Genomic DNA, 18,166 nt, shown 5'->3' on the forward strand with positions numbered 1-18,166 from the left:
AGTGCCAAGAACAGCACTTCCACAGCTTTCACTGGGACCTGGACATTACCCTTTTATGTCTGTAAAATAAATACATTTAGCAGTGCAATGCAACCTCCTCTGAATAAATATTATTTAAATAAAAAAACACATTTTTAAAGTTGTTGAGATGTTTCGTTCCTATGATTACATGAAAAGAGTGTGTTTGAATGAACGCTTTACCTCTGTGTTTTACTTAACTGATGTCAGCAAACAAACGAACATACATGAAAATGGATTAGCAATAAGGATCAACAAATACAGGTGGGAGTACATTCCATTTATTTATGTAATCTCTGTTTATAATCCCCCTATAATTTATCAATAATTATCTCTTTGAGGTATACACTAGAGGACCCACTAGATCATTACAGTTTGTGGTGTCAATAGCATAGGTGCCAAGTGGTGTTCTGTTCGTTGTGGTGCTACAAATTCATCTTCACATGAACCCATCATGTTTTAAATAGTACAAAGAACAAAGAGTAATATTCCCCTGGAATATCATTTTAGCAAGATAATTAACCCCTTCGACGCTGATGACGAGCTGGGCTCGTCATGGCGTAGCCTCCTCGCACGCTAATGACGAGCCCAGCTCGTCACGTAAAGTGCGTTACCGCAAAACCCAGCGTGCGAGCGGAATTCCGCTAGCGCGCCTGCTGTTAAACTACAGATGCATCTAAAATGGACATTTATCTGTATTGGGTTAGTATATTAAACTTGTAGGTATAATGACATATATGAGCTGTCACTTGTTGTAAAGTTATGGTCATGTGGCATCACGTTTTGGGAAGATTCAATGTCAAGTGTCATATGATATCACTTTCTTTGATGTCACTGAGGTCAAAGGGTGCATGATGTAACTTCCGCTAGCATTGGCATTTTGTTGACTTAACATTTGTGTCATGGTCATCAGTGCCTAGTGTTCTGATTACGTAATTTTTTAGAGTTTGGAAATACTGAGTGAATTTTCAGGAGTGAAAGTCAGGAGTTTAGTAGTTAAACTGGGTTATGTGTTGCATGTAGTAGAGAGTAGAATGTACATAGTATTATATGAGATCAGGAGTGGGGGAGTAAGACGAGTCTTGGGCTGTCATGTCTGTGTTAAGGGCAATGTCATAGCTGGGCTTTGTGCTGCCCGTGGCAGTCCCTGCGTTTGCCGCCTGCTGCACCCAAATGTAAGAGCGGGGTCTATAAGGGGTGCTGGCGATTTCTACCACAAGGGTCACAGGTAAGAGCAGGGGGTGCTACCCCCCAGAACTCGTGCCGCCCGGGGCGGATCACCTCCCCCTTGCTACGCCACTGGTTATAGATATCAAAATTCTGCTTGAACTGTGTCACTTAAAGAATCATATGACGTGGAGCTGAATAGCGCAGCTAACTTGCTAATTGTTTGATGAAGAAATGCAATGATGTCCTCGGGTGTAGGGGCTTAAGTGTTGTTTATAGCCCACTGACATGCATATTTGGAGGTGCAATGGTCAATAGTTGGTAGAGGCAAACAAAACAGATGATGGACCGAATGTGGATCAATGTCACACATTCAACCCAGTCCAAAGATCTGGGTCCAAATCCATCGTTTTTTTGCACTCCACACCACCCTGGGTTAGACAATGGCAATATGCAAATCAGCTCTGACCCTGTGCCCCATGGGAACAGTCCAGTCCCAACTACAAAAGCCATGTCCTTCCCAGAACGGAATCAAGCATCCGAGGACTGGCTGTGTAGTTCGGACTGGACTGTTCCCATGGGGCACAGGGTCAGAGCTGATTTGCATAAAGCCATTATCTAACCCAGGGTGGTGTGGAGTGCAAAAAACGATGGATTTAGGCCCAGATCCTTGTACTGGGGTGAATGTAAGACATTGATCTACATTCTGTCCATCAAATTGTTTTTTGTAATTTTCTCCCTGAGTGTACTGGGGTAGCTCAGACGTGGGTCCCAGAGCCTCCACACCACTGGAGTCAAGCTAGCCGGGCTGATGAGAGGTGTTACCTCGAAACCGGTCCGGTCCTCGGATGCTTGATTCCGGTCTGGGAAAGATATGGCTGTGTAGTTCGGACTGGACTGTTCCCATGGGGCACAGGGTCAGAGCTGATTTGCATAAAGCCATTATCTAACCCAGGGTGGTGTGGAGTGCAAAAAACGATGGATTTAGGCCCAGCTCCTTGTACTGGGGTGAATGTAAGACATTGATCTACATTCTGTCCATCAAATTGTTTTTTGTAATTTTCTCCCTGAGTGTACTGGGGTAGCTCAGACGTGGGTCCCAGAGCCTCCACACCACTGGAGTCAAGCTAGCCGGGCTGATGAGAGGTGTTACCTCGAAACCGGTCCGGTCCTCGGATGCTTGATTCCGGTCTGGGAAAGATATGGCTGTGTAGTTCGGACTGGACTGTTCCCATGGGGCACAGGGTCAGAGCTGATTTGCATAAAGCCATTATCTAACCCAGGGTGGTGTGGAGTGCAAAAAACGATGGATTTAGGCCCAGATCCTTGTACTGGGGTGAATGTAAGACATTGATCTACATTCTGTCCATCAAATTGTTTTTTGTAATAGTTGGTAGACAGCAGATATATTTACTGAATTGAGAATCAGATATCAGTGATTGTAAGTGGGTGGGAACTGAGCCAGTGATAATCAGAGATATGAAGAATTTTACAAGTACAATGATTAAGTAGTGTACATAAGGGTCATAAAGGAATCCATGAGGATGCAAGAGAGTGGTCCAAAATCATATTAAATTAGCTTATGATCCCATAGCATCATTGGACAGCAGTACTGCACAACAAAATGCATTTTAAAAGGTGTGGTGACAGTGACTGCAAAGTTTCCTATAAAAGAGCATTAAAAAGGCAGGGATGGTATAATTGGAACTGATGAGTACACCAATAATTGCAAAACAGGTGAATTCATTTCAGTGACTTCAATGCTTTGATATTTTATTTTGGTACTACTTGGTACAGCCGAAATTTTAAAACTACAAAAAAATGTGCCTATATTTATCCCTGTTTCTTTTCAAATGAAAAGCTCAGAGGTTATATGATATTTTTGTCTGAAGATGGTTCCGTGAGGCCCAGGGCAGGACAACAGTTTAACAATTGATGACATTTTTTTAACATGTCCTGGATTACTTAGAGACCAAAAATGTAACCTGAAGATAAATGAGAGATTACACATCAATTAAAATAAACCACTTCAGTCACTTCACGGTCGTAAAGATTAGTTGAGAAACTGGCTTGGTAGCCTGCATAAACATCTACAGAACCTATTGTGTGTACGATCTAAAGATTTAATATATCTTCAACCATGTTATGGTTTTATTTTAGACAGCTTAAACAACCTCACCCTCTGTGTTCCTCTGCTAGGGAAATCTGTTCTCTTCATACATCCCTGACCTTATATCCAGTCTCTCTGCACACACTTCAGAATAAGTCTTATTATGCTATCAAATATCACAGAAGTAATGTTTGTGATGCTATTTTTTTTAAGAGTTGTGTGCAAGCTACACTGTCACTTATCACAACTGCTGCCTATAACAACAATGTGAAAATGCACCTATGTTTAAAGGGCCTGAATTAGAGTTTGGCAGATGGGAAGTTACTCCATTAGCTTGCTGGAGTAAAGTACTCCAGAGACGTGATGGACTACTAGCCCATCAAATTTTGAGATGTCCACCGGTTCAGCGTCAAGAGATTTCCTGCAAATGCTTTGAAAGTTTGACAGGTGGCGACGTCAACATGACAGAGCGGGACATCTAACTTACACCTTTTTCATTTTCAAAAACAAAATTGCAATGCTTGATTTTTTTCATGAAAAGAAAAAAAAATGGCACCCTTGCCATCGTAGATTTCTCCCATTACATGGGGTGTCATATTGCAGTTTTCACTGCCTTCTACCTCTAGGTATTACCTGGTGGTAAACTGCTCATGTGCTCACCGACTCTAAATAGGGTTACGGAACACGTGGCTTAACCTTTGACTTCCATTACTTAGGGCCCGATTACAATGTGGTTCAGAAATCATTCCAACCGAATCAGCTTGGGGATAGTTTCCGACAGACTCAGATCCGGAGAGTAAAACCAACTGATTATGATACATCAAGATGCTACCAAATACGATTTGGTTAGACTCCCATTGACTTCAATGGGATCCTATGTTATGACTAAATTCATAGGCTCCCATTGAAGAAAGGGTTGGCTGTGAAGAACTTGGCGGGCAACACCTAGTGCCTGCCAAACTGTGCATGGCTTGAAATGGGGAACACGGGGTACTCCCACGGGCCCGATTGGGAAGGATCTAAGTGCAGGGGTGCTCGCTACCATCCCCAAAGTCTGATTCTAACTGCTGATTCAAGGCGGATGGCACAATTAAGAAAGGTTGTCCAAATCCAGCATCATAATCGGTTGTACGGAAATGCTCCATACGGCTTTGTCATTCCAAATGCTGTTGAGTTCGGATTAGGATATTCCTAATGCCTAACTCACATTGTAATCGGTCGGTCGGAAACCTTTCCAATTCGGTCAGAACAGCGCATTCCCTATCTGATTTGGATGGAACGGAGACCTTCCAAACTGCATCATAATCAGCTCCTTTGTCAGAGGCGTATTTAGACTGAGGCACTTCTGCTACTGTTGCAAAGGGGAAAATATACTTTTTTAAGATTCATTTATTTTAACGTAGTGATTCTTCGGATCTTCAGTATTGTAAACTGTATCCCACTCATTTCCAAAGCCCAGGGATGGGTTGTTCTTAATTGTTTAGCTGGGCTAAATAGACCAAGAGTAAAATAAAAACTGTGTTTGCTAGCTTCACTTATTTGTAGACTAATACAAGGATTTAAGAATTCTGCCATAAAAGTACGTAAGATTTTTTTTTAATACAACATGTCTCTGATTGCTTGATTTGATACATAGTATTCATTCATATGTTACCTCAGACATATTACAGATATTTGGTTCTGTAATGTAAGATCGATCTATCCCCAACACTGATGTTATTTGGCTCAGATTCAAAACTGGTTTTAACAGAGGATGAGGCTGCTTTGGTTTTTATGTCGGTCGCTGTGCTTAGAATCTTAATCTCGGCTGGATGGAAGGATGTTACAGCCCCCTCTTTTCAAATGTGGGTGTCCAGATTTTTGGGTATTTATAATATTGAGTCGTGTCTCTATGAATTTAAAGGTGTTAAAAAACGAGAGATGGGAAGACGATTATGGGCCCCGGTTAAGAAATGGCTGGAGGACAGAATAAGAACTTGAAAAGTATTGTATTGTTATATTGTTATATTTATTGATAGATCTTCATTTTATCCCCACGACAAATAATGTGTTTCTGGATGCTTTATTCGAGTGATCATGTAATTGTATCAGATGTTATCATACCTTGCTTGTGGTTAATTATGTACTTTTTCATTGCACCATGAACTCCGATAAAAAAAATAAAAAAAAAGATATTTGGTTCTGTACCGAATATCTGTAATATGTAAGTGACTGATAAATCAGATGTGCCTGTTTCATTATCTACTGAAATACTTGTATGCCTGGTTTACTGATATGAAAACGTGACTTGCTCTGGGATGTGACGGTATTGTTGAACTTTGCCATCTAATGGGAGATGTAATGATTCGTTCAGAAACTGAAGGTCGGAAGCATCAATAAAGCCCAGGTTTCCTGATTCCAAACATAACAACTTAGCCATTTTGCCAAGTCTCATAGCTACTTTCATGCAGAATGATCTTTGGCAGATTCAAAACCATATCTTCCACCAATGAATGTAATCTATGCCAAGATAGAGTTCCAAGTTATTATCATATGTTGCAAGGTGTAATTCAGTACCACTTTATCAGAATAATAAATATCATATTTACCTTTCAAGTGTTTTGAAGGACTGGATTATATCCTTTGCATGAAACCAAAGGAAGTAAACCTGTTAAAACAGAGAGGATTGGAAAAATACATTCAGTATATATATTGTACAGATGTTTTCCTACAACAAGAAGTTTATTAAGGTTAGATCAAATATAATTCAAAATCCCAACAAGCAGGTTTATCTGCCATGACCACAATGCTTTGCCTTTAAAAGGTAAAATGATACAGAATACACAATAAAATGTATATTTGTTACATTTAATTTTTTTCCAAGTACCACCATACACATGCTTTTTTTACAGTGAGGACATGCCACATATGACCTTGGTTGCAAAAATATTTATGTGCATATGTACAGAGCTAGAACTGAAATCAAGAACATCAACTCACTTGTTCTGTAGGCCTTTTTAAAATTAAGTAGGAAGAGCATCGCCACTATATATAAAAAAATCTCCACATGTCGCAAGAACTCAACTAGACACAAAGGTTTGATGAATCATGACAATCGTCTCTGCAGAATTGTTTTCTTTAAAAATTATATCAATTGATATAAAACAACAGTCTTAAACCCAGAACCCCTGACTCACTAGACTTATGGGGCAATGGAGAATAAATGCATTTTCCAACTTTGCTATGCTATGTTTTGTCATGGCAGGTCATAACAAAACATGTCATACCAAGTCATGCAATAAGGTGCCATGACAAAGGGGTCTTGTGAAAAGGAATGATGCTGCTTGCTGTTGCATGTGTGCGCTTAAAGAGAAAAAACTAACCAAAACACATCAAAGTAGCACAGCAAACATATACTGAAAAAAGAAAGTCTTTGGCTGCACATCAGAAGGAGAGCAGATTCCCCCCAAGAACTCCAAATACCTGCAGCAGCACAGAGATCATTTTGTTGATGCTTGCATCTCGCTAAGTATATCTACTGTCTTTTAGCCTACTAAGTCAAACTTCTTTACTAATGTGTATCTTGACTACATCTCAAAACTATGACTGTACCTGGTCAAAATATGCACACGGGACTCCAGCACAAAACTAAGGCTAGAACATAGGATATAACAGAATTTATATTTCGGCGGATGGGATATCCATCACCATTGTGAATTAGTAACCCATCCACCAAGATCTAAGACTTTTATAACAAGGATAAGCTGCACACTGGGCAGATATTGTTTAGATCTTTCGATCCGCCCAATAATCTGACCTATCCTATTTTTAGGTAGCCAGGCCTGTTCCTTGAATCAATGAGGTATTATTAGTTTCCGCCACAAGGGTGTGGCACAGGAGCATATTTCTTTGGTACAGGCTGTTCTGAGAACTGGTTTGAGAAACTGTATTCAGTCATTACAGAGGAGCGGCTCCTGTGAAAGCACATAGTGTAACATCATTTTTACGGATTGTGTTGTTTTGTGCAGCTGCGTATCTTTTTCAAATTCTCTTCGAAGAAGGCAGAGAACTCTATGCAACTACTTTTGGATACATAGTTGTCCCGGCTGAGGGTGTAGTGTGGATTGGGGTGGGGTGGGGAGAGGCAAGGAGTAATGTAAACAAATTAATATATACAATGAATTTTGTGGCGCGTGCTGAAACGCCAAATGCTTTTCTGCGTGCACAATGACATTAGTTTTATTTATTTATTTATTCGTTTACATTACTCCGGTCAGCTGTGAGCCGGAGTTTACTACCCCCCACCTTGCCCCCCCCCTTGCTACCTCACCGCCCTGCAGAGCTCCCTCCACAGCTGCTACTGATTTAGTCATTCTGTTTCTGGAGCACTGATTCATTTTAATTTGTATAATTGTGTTACACCAATACTTCTTGATTTAACATAACCACTTTTATTGGTGGAGCTGGTTTTCAAAGCCCCTCCCCCCCAAAACATCTTTTGGGGAGGAGGGGCTTTTGGGTTGCTACAGTAAAGGCATGTTTTATGTGGCTTTTCCATGTTGATCCTGCAACTGCACTGTTGTTAGTATTATAACTCATTTCTTCGCTTTTGAGTACTCATTCACAGATTCTATTTGTTGGTAGCTTTATGAAGCACTACATGTTGTCCAGTCCATTTCAGAGCACTAAACAAAAGAAATACAAAACCAGGTGAGAGAAGCAAAGATAAAGTGAGCTAAGGTCCAGCTACTTGTTCAGGAAGGGCATCTTATTGAGTCGTTCCCCTGTTAAGTTTTAAAGGCGACCATGAAAAACTCGACTTTTAAGAGCTTTGTAGAAGGAAAAAAGTTTCCATCCAGGGTCTTCCATGCCCTTGGGATGCTGCAGTCCACCACAGATCTATGTACATGCTTTTGCAACTTGAGTTAGTCGTGGTGGGATCAGATGAGATGAGCTAAGATGGACTGAAGGTTCATAGCTGGTGTGTAGCTGAAAAAAGATACCACATTGTTTAAATCGAAAAACCAAGGCCACTTTGGGGTTATATGTCAAAATATAGTTTTAAAAATGTCATGCTTCCATTATATCATGGAACAAGTTATTGAGAAGACAAGTGCCTTATGTTGAGTAAAGATTTATTTTTTGCAGTTTTATATAGCACAAGCTTGACCCAAAGATATTGGAGGTCATTTTTGTGAATAATTTGTTCGGGACTGGGAGCTTAAAGGCCAGATGTACGGCCATTATGTTTTGTGGGTCACAAATTGCAATTTTTCAAAACGGAATGTATTAATGTGTCTCAGTAACATTTAGCGATTCCCAATGTGGTCGCAAATTACCTGCCTCATCAATATTCATACAGGTCGCAATTTGTGACCCTATGGGAATAGTCAATAAAACACGGATGGCAGCCTACTGGGGACAGCAGACCACCACCTTTCTATTTGCTTTTTAAATAAAGCAACTTGTTTTTCCAAATGCAGCCCATTTTCATTAAAGGAAGAATGCATTTAAAAGTTTTCTTTCCATTTTTTAAGGACCAGTAGTGGTCCGTGGGACGACTGTATGCTCTTAAAAAATATTTTAGCTGTCATGTACAAAGGGGAAGGGGTTCCCTGGGGACCCCTTACCATCTGCAACAGGCTTATCACTAATTTGCAATTGCTGGTAACTGTGATTGTTTTGCGACTGGATTTTCGGTCGCAAAACAATCTTACATCCCCATGCAACTTACTAGCAGGAAGGGATGCCCTTGGCACACCCCTTCCTAATAGCAACTCGCAAATCCTTTTTTGAGAGTTAGTAGTAGGTTACCTTCTCACAACATATGGTTTGTTCATGCTACAACCCTTCTTAGCAGTCAAAAAAGGCCCGATTTTACGTTTGCGACTGCCAAAAAAGGTCGTACATCTAGCCCCATTTGATTTGCCCAGAATCACAGGATGTTGAGACTCAAACCTGGTTCTCCAGTTCAGGGTCCATCCCGCAAGAGTAAAGTTTATTTTTATTTGTGTGTGCACAATAGTTTTTCAATGTGTGCCTTTTTGGGTGTATTATCAAGTGGCCCCTGTCCTAGTTTCAATGATTATTATGTGTTTATTGAATCCATATCTTCATATTTGAATACCCTTGTCAACACATAAAGGAAATAGTTTTTATGCAGTCATTTTGTACTATACCCCTCATTCTCTGGGTTTTGTAAGGCACTCTTAATTATTTTTTTATATTTGCTGTAAAAGCATCACAATGCACCAAGATGTAGGTCTCTATACATTGATCCTGACAATTACATTTCTTTACAACAGGAAGGATACCAGCTAGGTATCAGTCGTCATATTTATCATGTGGGCTGACATGTTTGCCTAATAAATGCCCACACTTCTGCTGGGTGCAATGTGTCATTTTTCATTTCGAAGGATTGGTATTTTTTTTTACCTTGTGTTGCGTTATTTCATTTTTCTATTTGTTTACTGCCTTGGCCTTAGACCGCAACTATTAGTTGCAAAAGTTGTAGTGTTCAATATTCCTCTTAAGGGCATCTATGCTATGATGGGTTCCCTGCACTGCTTGCTCCTGTGCCAGCTCACTGCACAGGCCAGTGTAACCAGGTTGACTTTTCTGCCTTCCTATCCGCGGCTGGTAGTGTGAGTACTGGCCCGGCGGTGATGTGGGGAGGGGGTGGGACAGGGTGGGGGGTAGTAATGTATGGATTACGGAGTTTAACAGGTAAGTAAACATGTAAATAAATAAAACGAATTTCGTTGCATGCACGGCATCGCATTTGGTGATGCAGTGCACGTAACAACATTTGTTTTATTTATTTATATGTTAACTTACCTGTTAAACTCCGTAATCCATACATTACTACCCCCCACCCTGCCCCTTCCCCTCCACACATCACCGCCTGGTAGTTACTCCCACTACCGGCCGCGGCTGCTGCCTCCTGCCTTGCTCAAGCTTCCTGCTGCACAGATGTAGCCAGGCTGTCTCTCCTGCTCCTGCCTGGCTCACACCTTCACCCATAAAATCGATCGATGTATTTTCATTGCGCTCAAGAATCATTGGCTTTAAAACTGTGAATTCCATGTAAAGAGGTCCAAATTGCTTCATCTCAGGACAACAGTGAGTGAGCAACACCAGGAAAGGCTGTCTGTGCCATATGAAATCTTACCCTAATTACCATTCCTTTTATGAGCAGGTAAAGTTGCAGCATTACACTGCATGTTGGGTACGTGTTTGTGCATTTGTCTGCCATCTCCTTACTACTAAACAACTCTTTGATCATTACACAGGCCAGGGTAATGTGCTGCATGGCTAAACACTTACAGGGTTCCAAAGGAGAGACCTTTTCGCAATGCCAATGCTTGTTCATTCTTCTAATGATGAGAATAACTTGCATATGGATGTATAACTCCTTTATGCCAATTTGCAAAGCCTTGGATTTTGTGGAACCAATGGGGTTGTGGATTATGGAACTGGGGAGGTAAAATGCTAACATTTAAAAAGGGAAATGCTGCCACGTTTAAGGGGAAACATTAAACCTGGATGAACCACTTCATTCATTCATAGCAGAGCCATTGATTGCTCTTCCTATCAACAGAAATAGTGACATTTTCATCTTTTTCTATTTCTCACACCCAAACTGCAATGGATTTTAGGGCCAGAATGCCCATCTTTCTTTAGGAAGAGGTCTTACATTGCCCTCTTGTTTTGGGTAGCTTCCCCTTGTGTGCTCACCATATCCTACAAAAGAGGTAACAGGATGAGTTGAAATGAGATGTTTTGGGAAATGAGATTCACAAGGGCCTGGCTGATGTTCCATTACTTCAGACCTATGTAGAATCTCTGTATACCTACAGTATATATTATTACATAATTATGATGTTATAATTCCATGGGAAGGATAAAAATCACAGTGTGAAGTATACACTGTTAACAGAAAATGTAATATTGTGAAGCAAGAAAAATTAAGATATTTTAGCAGGTTTGAAAGTTCAAGTTAAGTTGTCTGTTCAGCTGTTTTTGAGCGATATGTAGATAATAATTAGGATAACATAAAGCAATAAAAATCAATAAAAGCATACCTGCAATAGTGTGTGTATTGCATGGATTACTGGAAAAATCCCTTCAGTGATGGATACGCAACTAGAGTATCCAATATAGTATCCAATTTTAAAAGAGTCCAATATCAGAGTAATAGCAGCAAACAACGTAATTCCACCTAGTATAAACATAAAATATAAAATATGTCAGCGTGGTTGAAAACATGACATTTAAAGCAACCATGTATCATCAGACCAAGATGTCTTCTACTCAGAAATGTTTTACATTGTTCATAAAAGTAAAGTTAATAGGAGATCTCTACATTGCACTAGTTCATTCGCCATGTTTATGCTTGCTATCATAGATACTTTCTTTTGCATATTTTAAAGACACTAAGGAACTAATTTAAACTTTGGCGAAATCTCCAGTTCTTGTTATTGCATTGAAAGTTGTGTGCAGAGCTCTGTCAACATGATTGCAGACTTTCATCATTTTTGTTATTTTCAAAACCAAATCTAATTTTGGAGTTGAAAATTAAAAAAAGCAATGATGCTGTGTACAAGGGGTTTTTCACTCATGGTGTGGGAGGTAATTTAAAAGATTTTGCTTTCACATACTCCCATTTTTATATGGCGGTACGTAAAAGCAAAAACTGGCCATGTGTTCAGCCACTCTAAATAAGGCGAACTTAAATTTGGCCAATCCTTTCATAGGCCCTATTTCGTCAGGGCATTCTACCTGACTCTAAATGAGGAGGAGAAACTTGGCTTTGGCAGAGGGGATACTCCATAACCTTTGCAATCAAGTACCTTCCCTGCCAAAATCTAAATCTTATATCATCAGCCTGTGGAAGGCCAGGGATTATTCTTACATTATGAAAGAGATGTATGCAATTCCAATATTCACAATGATAAACTGAAATACTGCTGAGCTTACTCATATTTGCCAGTAGGCAGTGCTGACCACAGATAAGCGTTGGGCCTTGATTATGAGTGACTCTGTAATTAACAATCCAGGTATGCAAAGACAAGTGGTGCAATGTTCATCACACCCTATAATTACCATGCGTGGTAAAGTCTGCACCATTTCCCTCAATAAATTTCAGTAGGTCAAACATACCACAATTTAACAGGTGAAAGGGCCCTGTAAATGCTGAGGCATGGAGTTTGGATTGAATGTTGACAGCTCAACTTATAATAGTTGCCATTTATTGCACCTACGAGGGCTTAAAGGAAGTGACTAATTTTATGGAAGGTCAAATAAGAAAAAACAGGAGACACTCTGCAACACGCCTCAGTCTCAATGTACTGAAAATATACACTGTTCATTTGATTAACACTCCTATGTTCGTTCAAAAGCATTGATTGCCTATTTCAGGTGTGTGAACAAAAATAGCACTTGCCTAAAGTTGGTTTTTGTTCCATATGCCAGTGCGGTAATTTGTGCCGGGAATTCTTTCAAGATGAACTTAACACAAATTTCAGATTGCATTTATTGTGTTTTTTTTTAAAGGGACGGTTTTGCCAATGCTTACACTCAGAAAGAGCACATGGGCATCAGAGGGTTGTGTTACTGCAGTGGTTTCATGATATGTGTCATAGGGTGTCATACTCTAATACAAAACGGCAGCTTGGTGTATTAAAGAGCATGATGTCCAAAGGTCCACTTATTGAAAGAAGTGCCTAACAAAAAAAGCACTGAGGTGAAAATGTTTAACAAGTCAGCAAAGCAAGTTCTGTACGGTTATGCATTCCAAGGTCCAACTACAACATTCTGTTTTGCATGAAAAAAAGATTTACTCCCAAAGATTTTATTTGTGATACTGCTAGACTTTTCATCTGCCTTCAAAACAATCAGCCATCCCACTCTCATAAGCACTCTAGAGTCTCAAATAGGACTTACTGCAATGCCCTCCACTGATTCTCATCTTGAATTATAAACCAACAATAGATTGTTGTCATGGGTTCTAAATGGCCCAGGACCACCTCACTTTCAGGAAACACCTCAAGACATGGCTCTTTGAGCAGTAGCGGCACTCCCCTCCCACCCCCAGCGCCTTGAGACCCTCTCGGGTGAGTAGCGCGCTCTACAAATGTATTGATTGATTGATTGATTGAAATGATTCCTGTCACCTGCAAAGTCCCCCAGGCTCCAATACATTCTCCTTGCATCTTCAAACAGTCTAAGAGGCTACCTAGTGCTTTATTCATTGACAATAGCATCAAGATTCACCTGTATGCTGATGCTACACAATTCTACCTCAAAAGTCTCCTCTGCTTCAGATATCCAATGCTGCAAACACTGCCTGCACAACAACCAGAACTGGATACCCAGCCTCTAAATGTAGCTCAACCCAACCAAAACAGAATTCCATTATTTGCCAGGTACAACAAACAAGAAATAGTACAAACCTGGCTCTATAAGAGCTTCAAACCTTGTCTGTTACCAAAGGCCAAGTCACTTCAATTCATCCAAGAATGCGAAGATGCGCTGCAAGTCAACCAGCTCTGTCTTCTAAAGAAAGTGAAACAGCTTCTTCAAGAAAGCTACTTTAGAATTGCTGTTCAAGCACTTGTACTCTTGCATCTGGATGGTGGTAACACCCTGCTCCATGGACTCCCAAATGGCACACTCTCATTTGTCTCATATAGTTCCAGATTAAATATGGTAATAAATTACCACCATGCTGATGGAACTCCATTGGCTCCCCTTGCTGGATTGTACATCTCAAAACTATCTTCATGATTTACAAAGTCATCACAACCACTGCTCAGAAATGTTCTCTAGATTAGCTCACAATCTCTGGTGATTCTTAGCACACCAGCAGTCATGTGACCATCAGACTGCAGACTAAGAAGTATAAAAAAAGAAAACAAGGCGGAGGAACTCTTCCATCTATACACCCAGGACCTCAACAGCATCCCCATACCCATAAGTGCTGCCCTAATGATACTCCAATTTCGGCAGGAGTTTAATATTCACATCTTTAATGAATACTAAACAACAATGCATTAACTGCGTTTAACCTAGCTACTTCTTCTAACATTTTTTGACATTATGCTTGTCTTTGACCTAGTACATGTTTGCACTAGCAAACTACCATACTTACATCTAAATGTATGTGCAGGTTTGGGCTATAGAAATACCATACTTACATACAAATGTGTATTTACACAAATATTGTTTCTCTTCTGAAATTATTTGCTATTATAGGGTACTGTGTGTGAGGGTGAAGCTAAGAAAGTCAAAATGAGGTTCTGTGACTTGATGTCGTTTGTGCATGTCATAAATTCTATGTTGTGGCATACCACTATGTGCGCAGTGCTGAAATCATGATGAAGTTCATGTTATTCCCAGAATGCCTAAATATACCTAAACTTGTTCACATAACATAAGTTAGCAAAAGTGTAATTAAATAATGTGTCAGCAATGCAAATAATGTAAATTCATTCACCAATTTCATTTTAATTCGAAATATGTATGAATTAGTCTTACATTTGAGTTGTACTGCACATGGAGTAGTTACCTGGACAATCTTACAGTGACTCATCCCAAACAAATAACAGTATTTTCCCCTTGTTATTGTAGTCATTAAGCGCTTTTTGGGACTGAGATGAATCACTATTTCTGAATACTTTGAGTTGAATCATTCTATTAATAACAATTTGAAGTGTCTGAGGACTTGCATTGTTTAGGATTTTTATGAAAAGGCAATGATAACAATTGTTTTAAACCAGAGTCAGAAATAAATGAATTCTGGCAGAAGTATACAGTGAAAGATTATATCTGTTCTTTTATTTGCAAGAAGGAAAGTAATCCCTAGATTTGGACTTATGTAGTACCTGGGATAGTGGGCCATCAAGACAAACTCAAGAAACTCCCTAAAGTCTGTAATTAAATTGCAACTAACACTCCTGAGTCATGCTGAAAACATGTTTGCATTTTCTAAATGAAAACTATTTGCTTCATTCTCAGATACCTATGAGGTGCTGAATGCTCAATAGTACCTTTTTCAACACACATGCAAGACAATAAGACAGATAATAATTAAAGTGAGATTTATGCTGTTTCTAATCAAAGGATTTAGATTATCTTGTTAAAAATGGGGGTCTCTAGTTGGCAGTGGCTTGCACCCTGTGCAAATATGACCCTACCTTCTTGTCAAACTAGAGGGTCACACAGCTAATATAACCTCTGCTCACCCCCTTGGTAACTTGGCACGAGCAGTCAGGCTTATGTCAGAGGCAATGCGTAAACCATTTGTACATAAACACACAGTCAGGGAAAACACTAGAAATGGCCACCATACAAGTTGAGAAAAAAATAACCAGTTTTTATCAAAACAAAACAAGACCAAAATGACAAACATCCACAATACATAAATCAATATATCACTTTAAAATGGTTTAAAACAGTTTGCTCCATATAAAACTATGAATGTGGGACTTTTTGTGCAAAGTGCCTGTGATGCGTCAAAATCACAAGATGAAAAGAGGCACAGGAAAGTCCTAGAGGAATATAAGTCTGCAATAAATATGCCAAAACTAAAATTTACACAACTAAAATTCAGTACTCCACTAACTCATCTAAGGAACTGTTTAAATCTATCACCAACTTATCCAAGTGCCCTCGGGACACAACGTTAACACCGGACCAACACTTTGTGGCCAGCATGGCCAGTTTCTTTCTAAATAAAGTGCAATCAGTGTATAACAAACTTCTGACACTAGACTCAAATCCAGAGAGCAACAGTTGAGCAGGCCAAGGAAAAACTCCACCGCAGGGTAGCCTATCAAGAATATCCACATTAGGGAAATTGAAGGTGGCGGATCTGTTGGTGCAAAGCAAATTTGGGTCTCATGTCCCCCTCATATATTACATCTTGTCCCTGGGGAGATTAGTGCCACCTTGACCCCAATACAAAACAAAATTAGGAGCTCTGGGTCTTCCCTACTTGCTGGAAAAAGGTCTGTATTAGGCCTATCTTAAAGAAACCCACACTCAACACTAACAATTACTGGCCAATATCCTGTCTTCCTTTTCCATCAAAGATACTAGAGAAACCACTAAATAGAGAGATGACAGATTACTTGGATCAGAACAAATTCCCTGATTCTACACAACATTGCTTTAGAGCTCAGCATTCGATGGAATCCGCTTTGATAATGGCCACAGAAGAGATCAGAAAGGCAATGGATGAAGGGGGAAGGGCCATCCTTATACTGCTTTACTTAACCGCAGCCTTCGACACTGTTAACCATGCGGTATTGGTGCGGAGGCTGGAAGAGGTTGGCATAAAGGATAAGGCCCTAGCCCTGCTAGCATCCTATCTGACATCCAGGGAACAAACAATACACGGGAAAGTTCACTCTTCCATGTGGAGTGCCACAAGGCTCTGCTTTGTCTCCCACCATGTTTAACATATATGTGGCTCCTCTGGCCAGATTGATAAAAAGCCATAGGTTCACGCTAGTGTCACACGCGGATGACACCTAATTAGTGGTGTAAGTCAAACACAGCGTGGACCTAATGGCTGAACGGGTTCAGAATTGCATAACGGCCCTAATGACATGGATGAACTCGAATTTCTTGAAACTAAACACATGAAAAACTGAGGTCATAGAGTTCGACCGGAAAACATTGGTTTGGAGCCAACTGTGGTGGCCCTCAGAAGCCGGAACATGTCCTGTCCCTGTTCTCAAGGCCAGGAATTTGGGCTTTCTGATTGACAAAGACCTAACACCTGCCTCCCAAGTTAACCAGGTGTCTTCTGCTTGCTTCCACATGCTGAAAGTCCTACGGAAGATCCTTCCATTTATTCCCTTCTCACTAATGAAAACTGTCATCGCAGCCTTAGTCCTGTCAAGGATAGATTACTGCAATGCACTTTACTTGGAGGCAGAGGTAGGGCAGCTCTATAAACTCCAATCACTATAAAATGTGGCTGCTAGAGTATTGCTCGATTTGCCCAGACATCATCCGACATCCACAAATATAAAACATCACCACTGGCTTCCTGTCAGATGGAGAATAGAACTTAAGGCCCTCTGCTTAGTCCATAAATCTTTCTACGGAGTAATTACAGGTGACATCCAACTTCTATTCCCCCGTTATATGCCATCATGCTGTCTCAGATCAGTCAATGCTGGACTGGTCCATGTCCCAAAAGTCAGAAGAGAAAAATGGGGAGGAAAAGGATTCTCAGCCCAAGCGGCAAAATTGTGGAACTCCCTGCCCACTCATTTGAGACTACAGTCCGGTAGGAACTCTTTCTAAAACTGATAAAAACACAGGTTTTCTCTATACTTTAGACCCGGCAGTACATGGACTACACTTACCTCAGCAATAAGATGCCTCGGCAATAGTGCGCTTAATAAATACTCAGTCAGTCAGTCAGGAGAGGTGAGGCACCGGATAGCAAAGCAATGCCTTAGTTCCTTACATGCAGCGAAGGTGATGTGTTGGCTCCTTGCTCCCAGGGGAGATGATGCATCGGTTCCTTATCACTACGCAGGGGGGGTGATGCATTGGTTCCTTACTGGAAGAGGAGGTGATGCATTGGTTTCTGACTACGTGGGGAGGTGATGCATTGTTTCACCAGACACACAGCCTTGGTTCTTTACTGAAACCCAGAGTCAATATAGACTTGGCGCACAGGTCTGATGTACAAATAATCCAGATGCACTGGAGTCGATGCGGCAGTGGTGGTACAGGTGCTGTGTCAGTGTTTCCAGCCTGAACAAGTGATGTGTCTATTTCCTTCAGCTGCACAGCAGGGTCTGCTTCAGAGTCGGAGCAGGGGTCTAGGACGATGGAGACACAGTGTTCGGGACAAGGCTGTGGCGGTTC

At 40.5% G+C, this 18,166-nt stretch overlaps 1 protein-coding gene across 2 annotated transcripts in view; it reads right to left on the reverse strand.

The window, feature by feature from the left end:
- The window catches only part of OTOP1 (otopetrin 1), a 141,889-nt gene that overhangs the window by 78,865 nt on the left and 44,858 nt on the right, over positions 1-18,166 (reverse strand). For both annotated transcript variants that reach the window (XM_086964532.1, XM_086964531.1), the window contains exons 3-4: positions 11,359-11,495; positions 5,884-5,942 (exon numbers count right to left, since the gene is read on the reverse strand). In XM_086964532.1, coding sequence (XP_086820658.1) covers positions 5,884-5,942; positions 11,359-11,495 — 196 coding nt within the window. The remainder of the gene's footprint in view (positions 1-5,883; positions 5,943-11,358; positions 11,496-18,166) is intronic.

This window comes from Lissotriton vulgaris, chromosome 3_2, assembly GCF_964263255.1.
Source record: "Lissotriton vulgaris chromosome 3_2, aLisVul1.2, whole genome shotgun sequence".
Taxonomy (NCBI): domain Eukaryota; kingdom Metazoa; phylum Chordata; class Amphibia; order Caudata; family Salamandridae; genus Lissotriton; species Lissotriton vulgaris.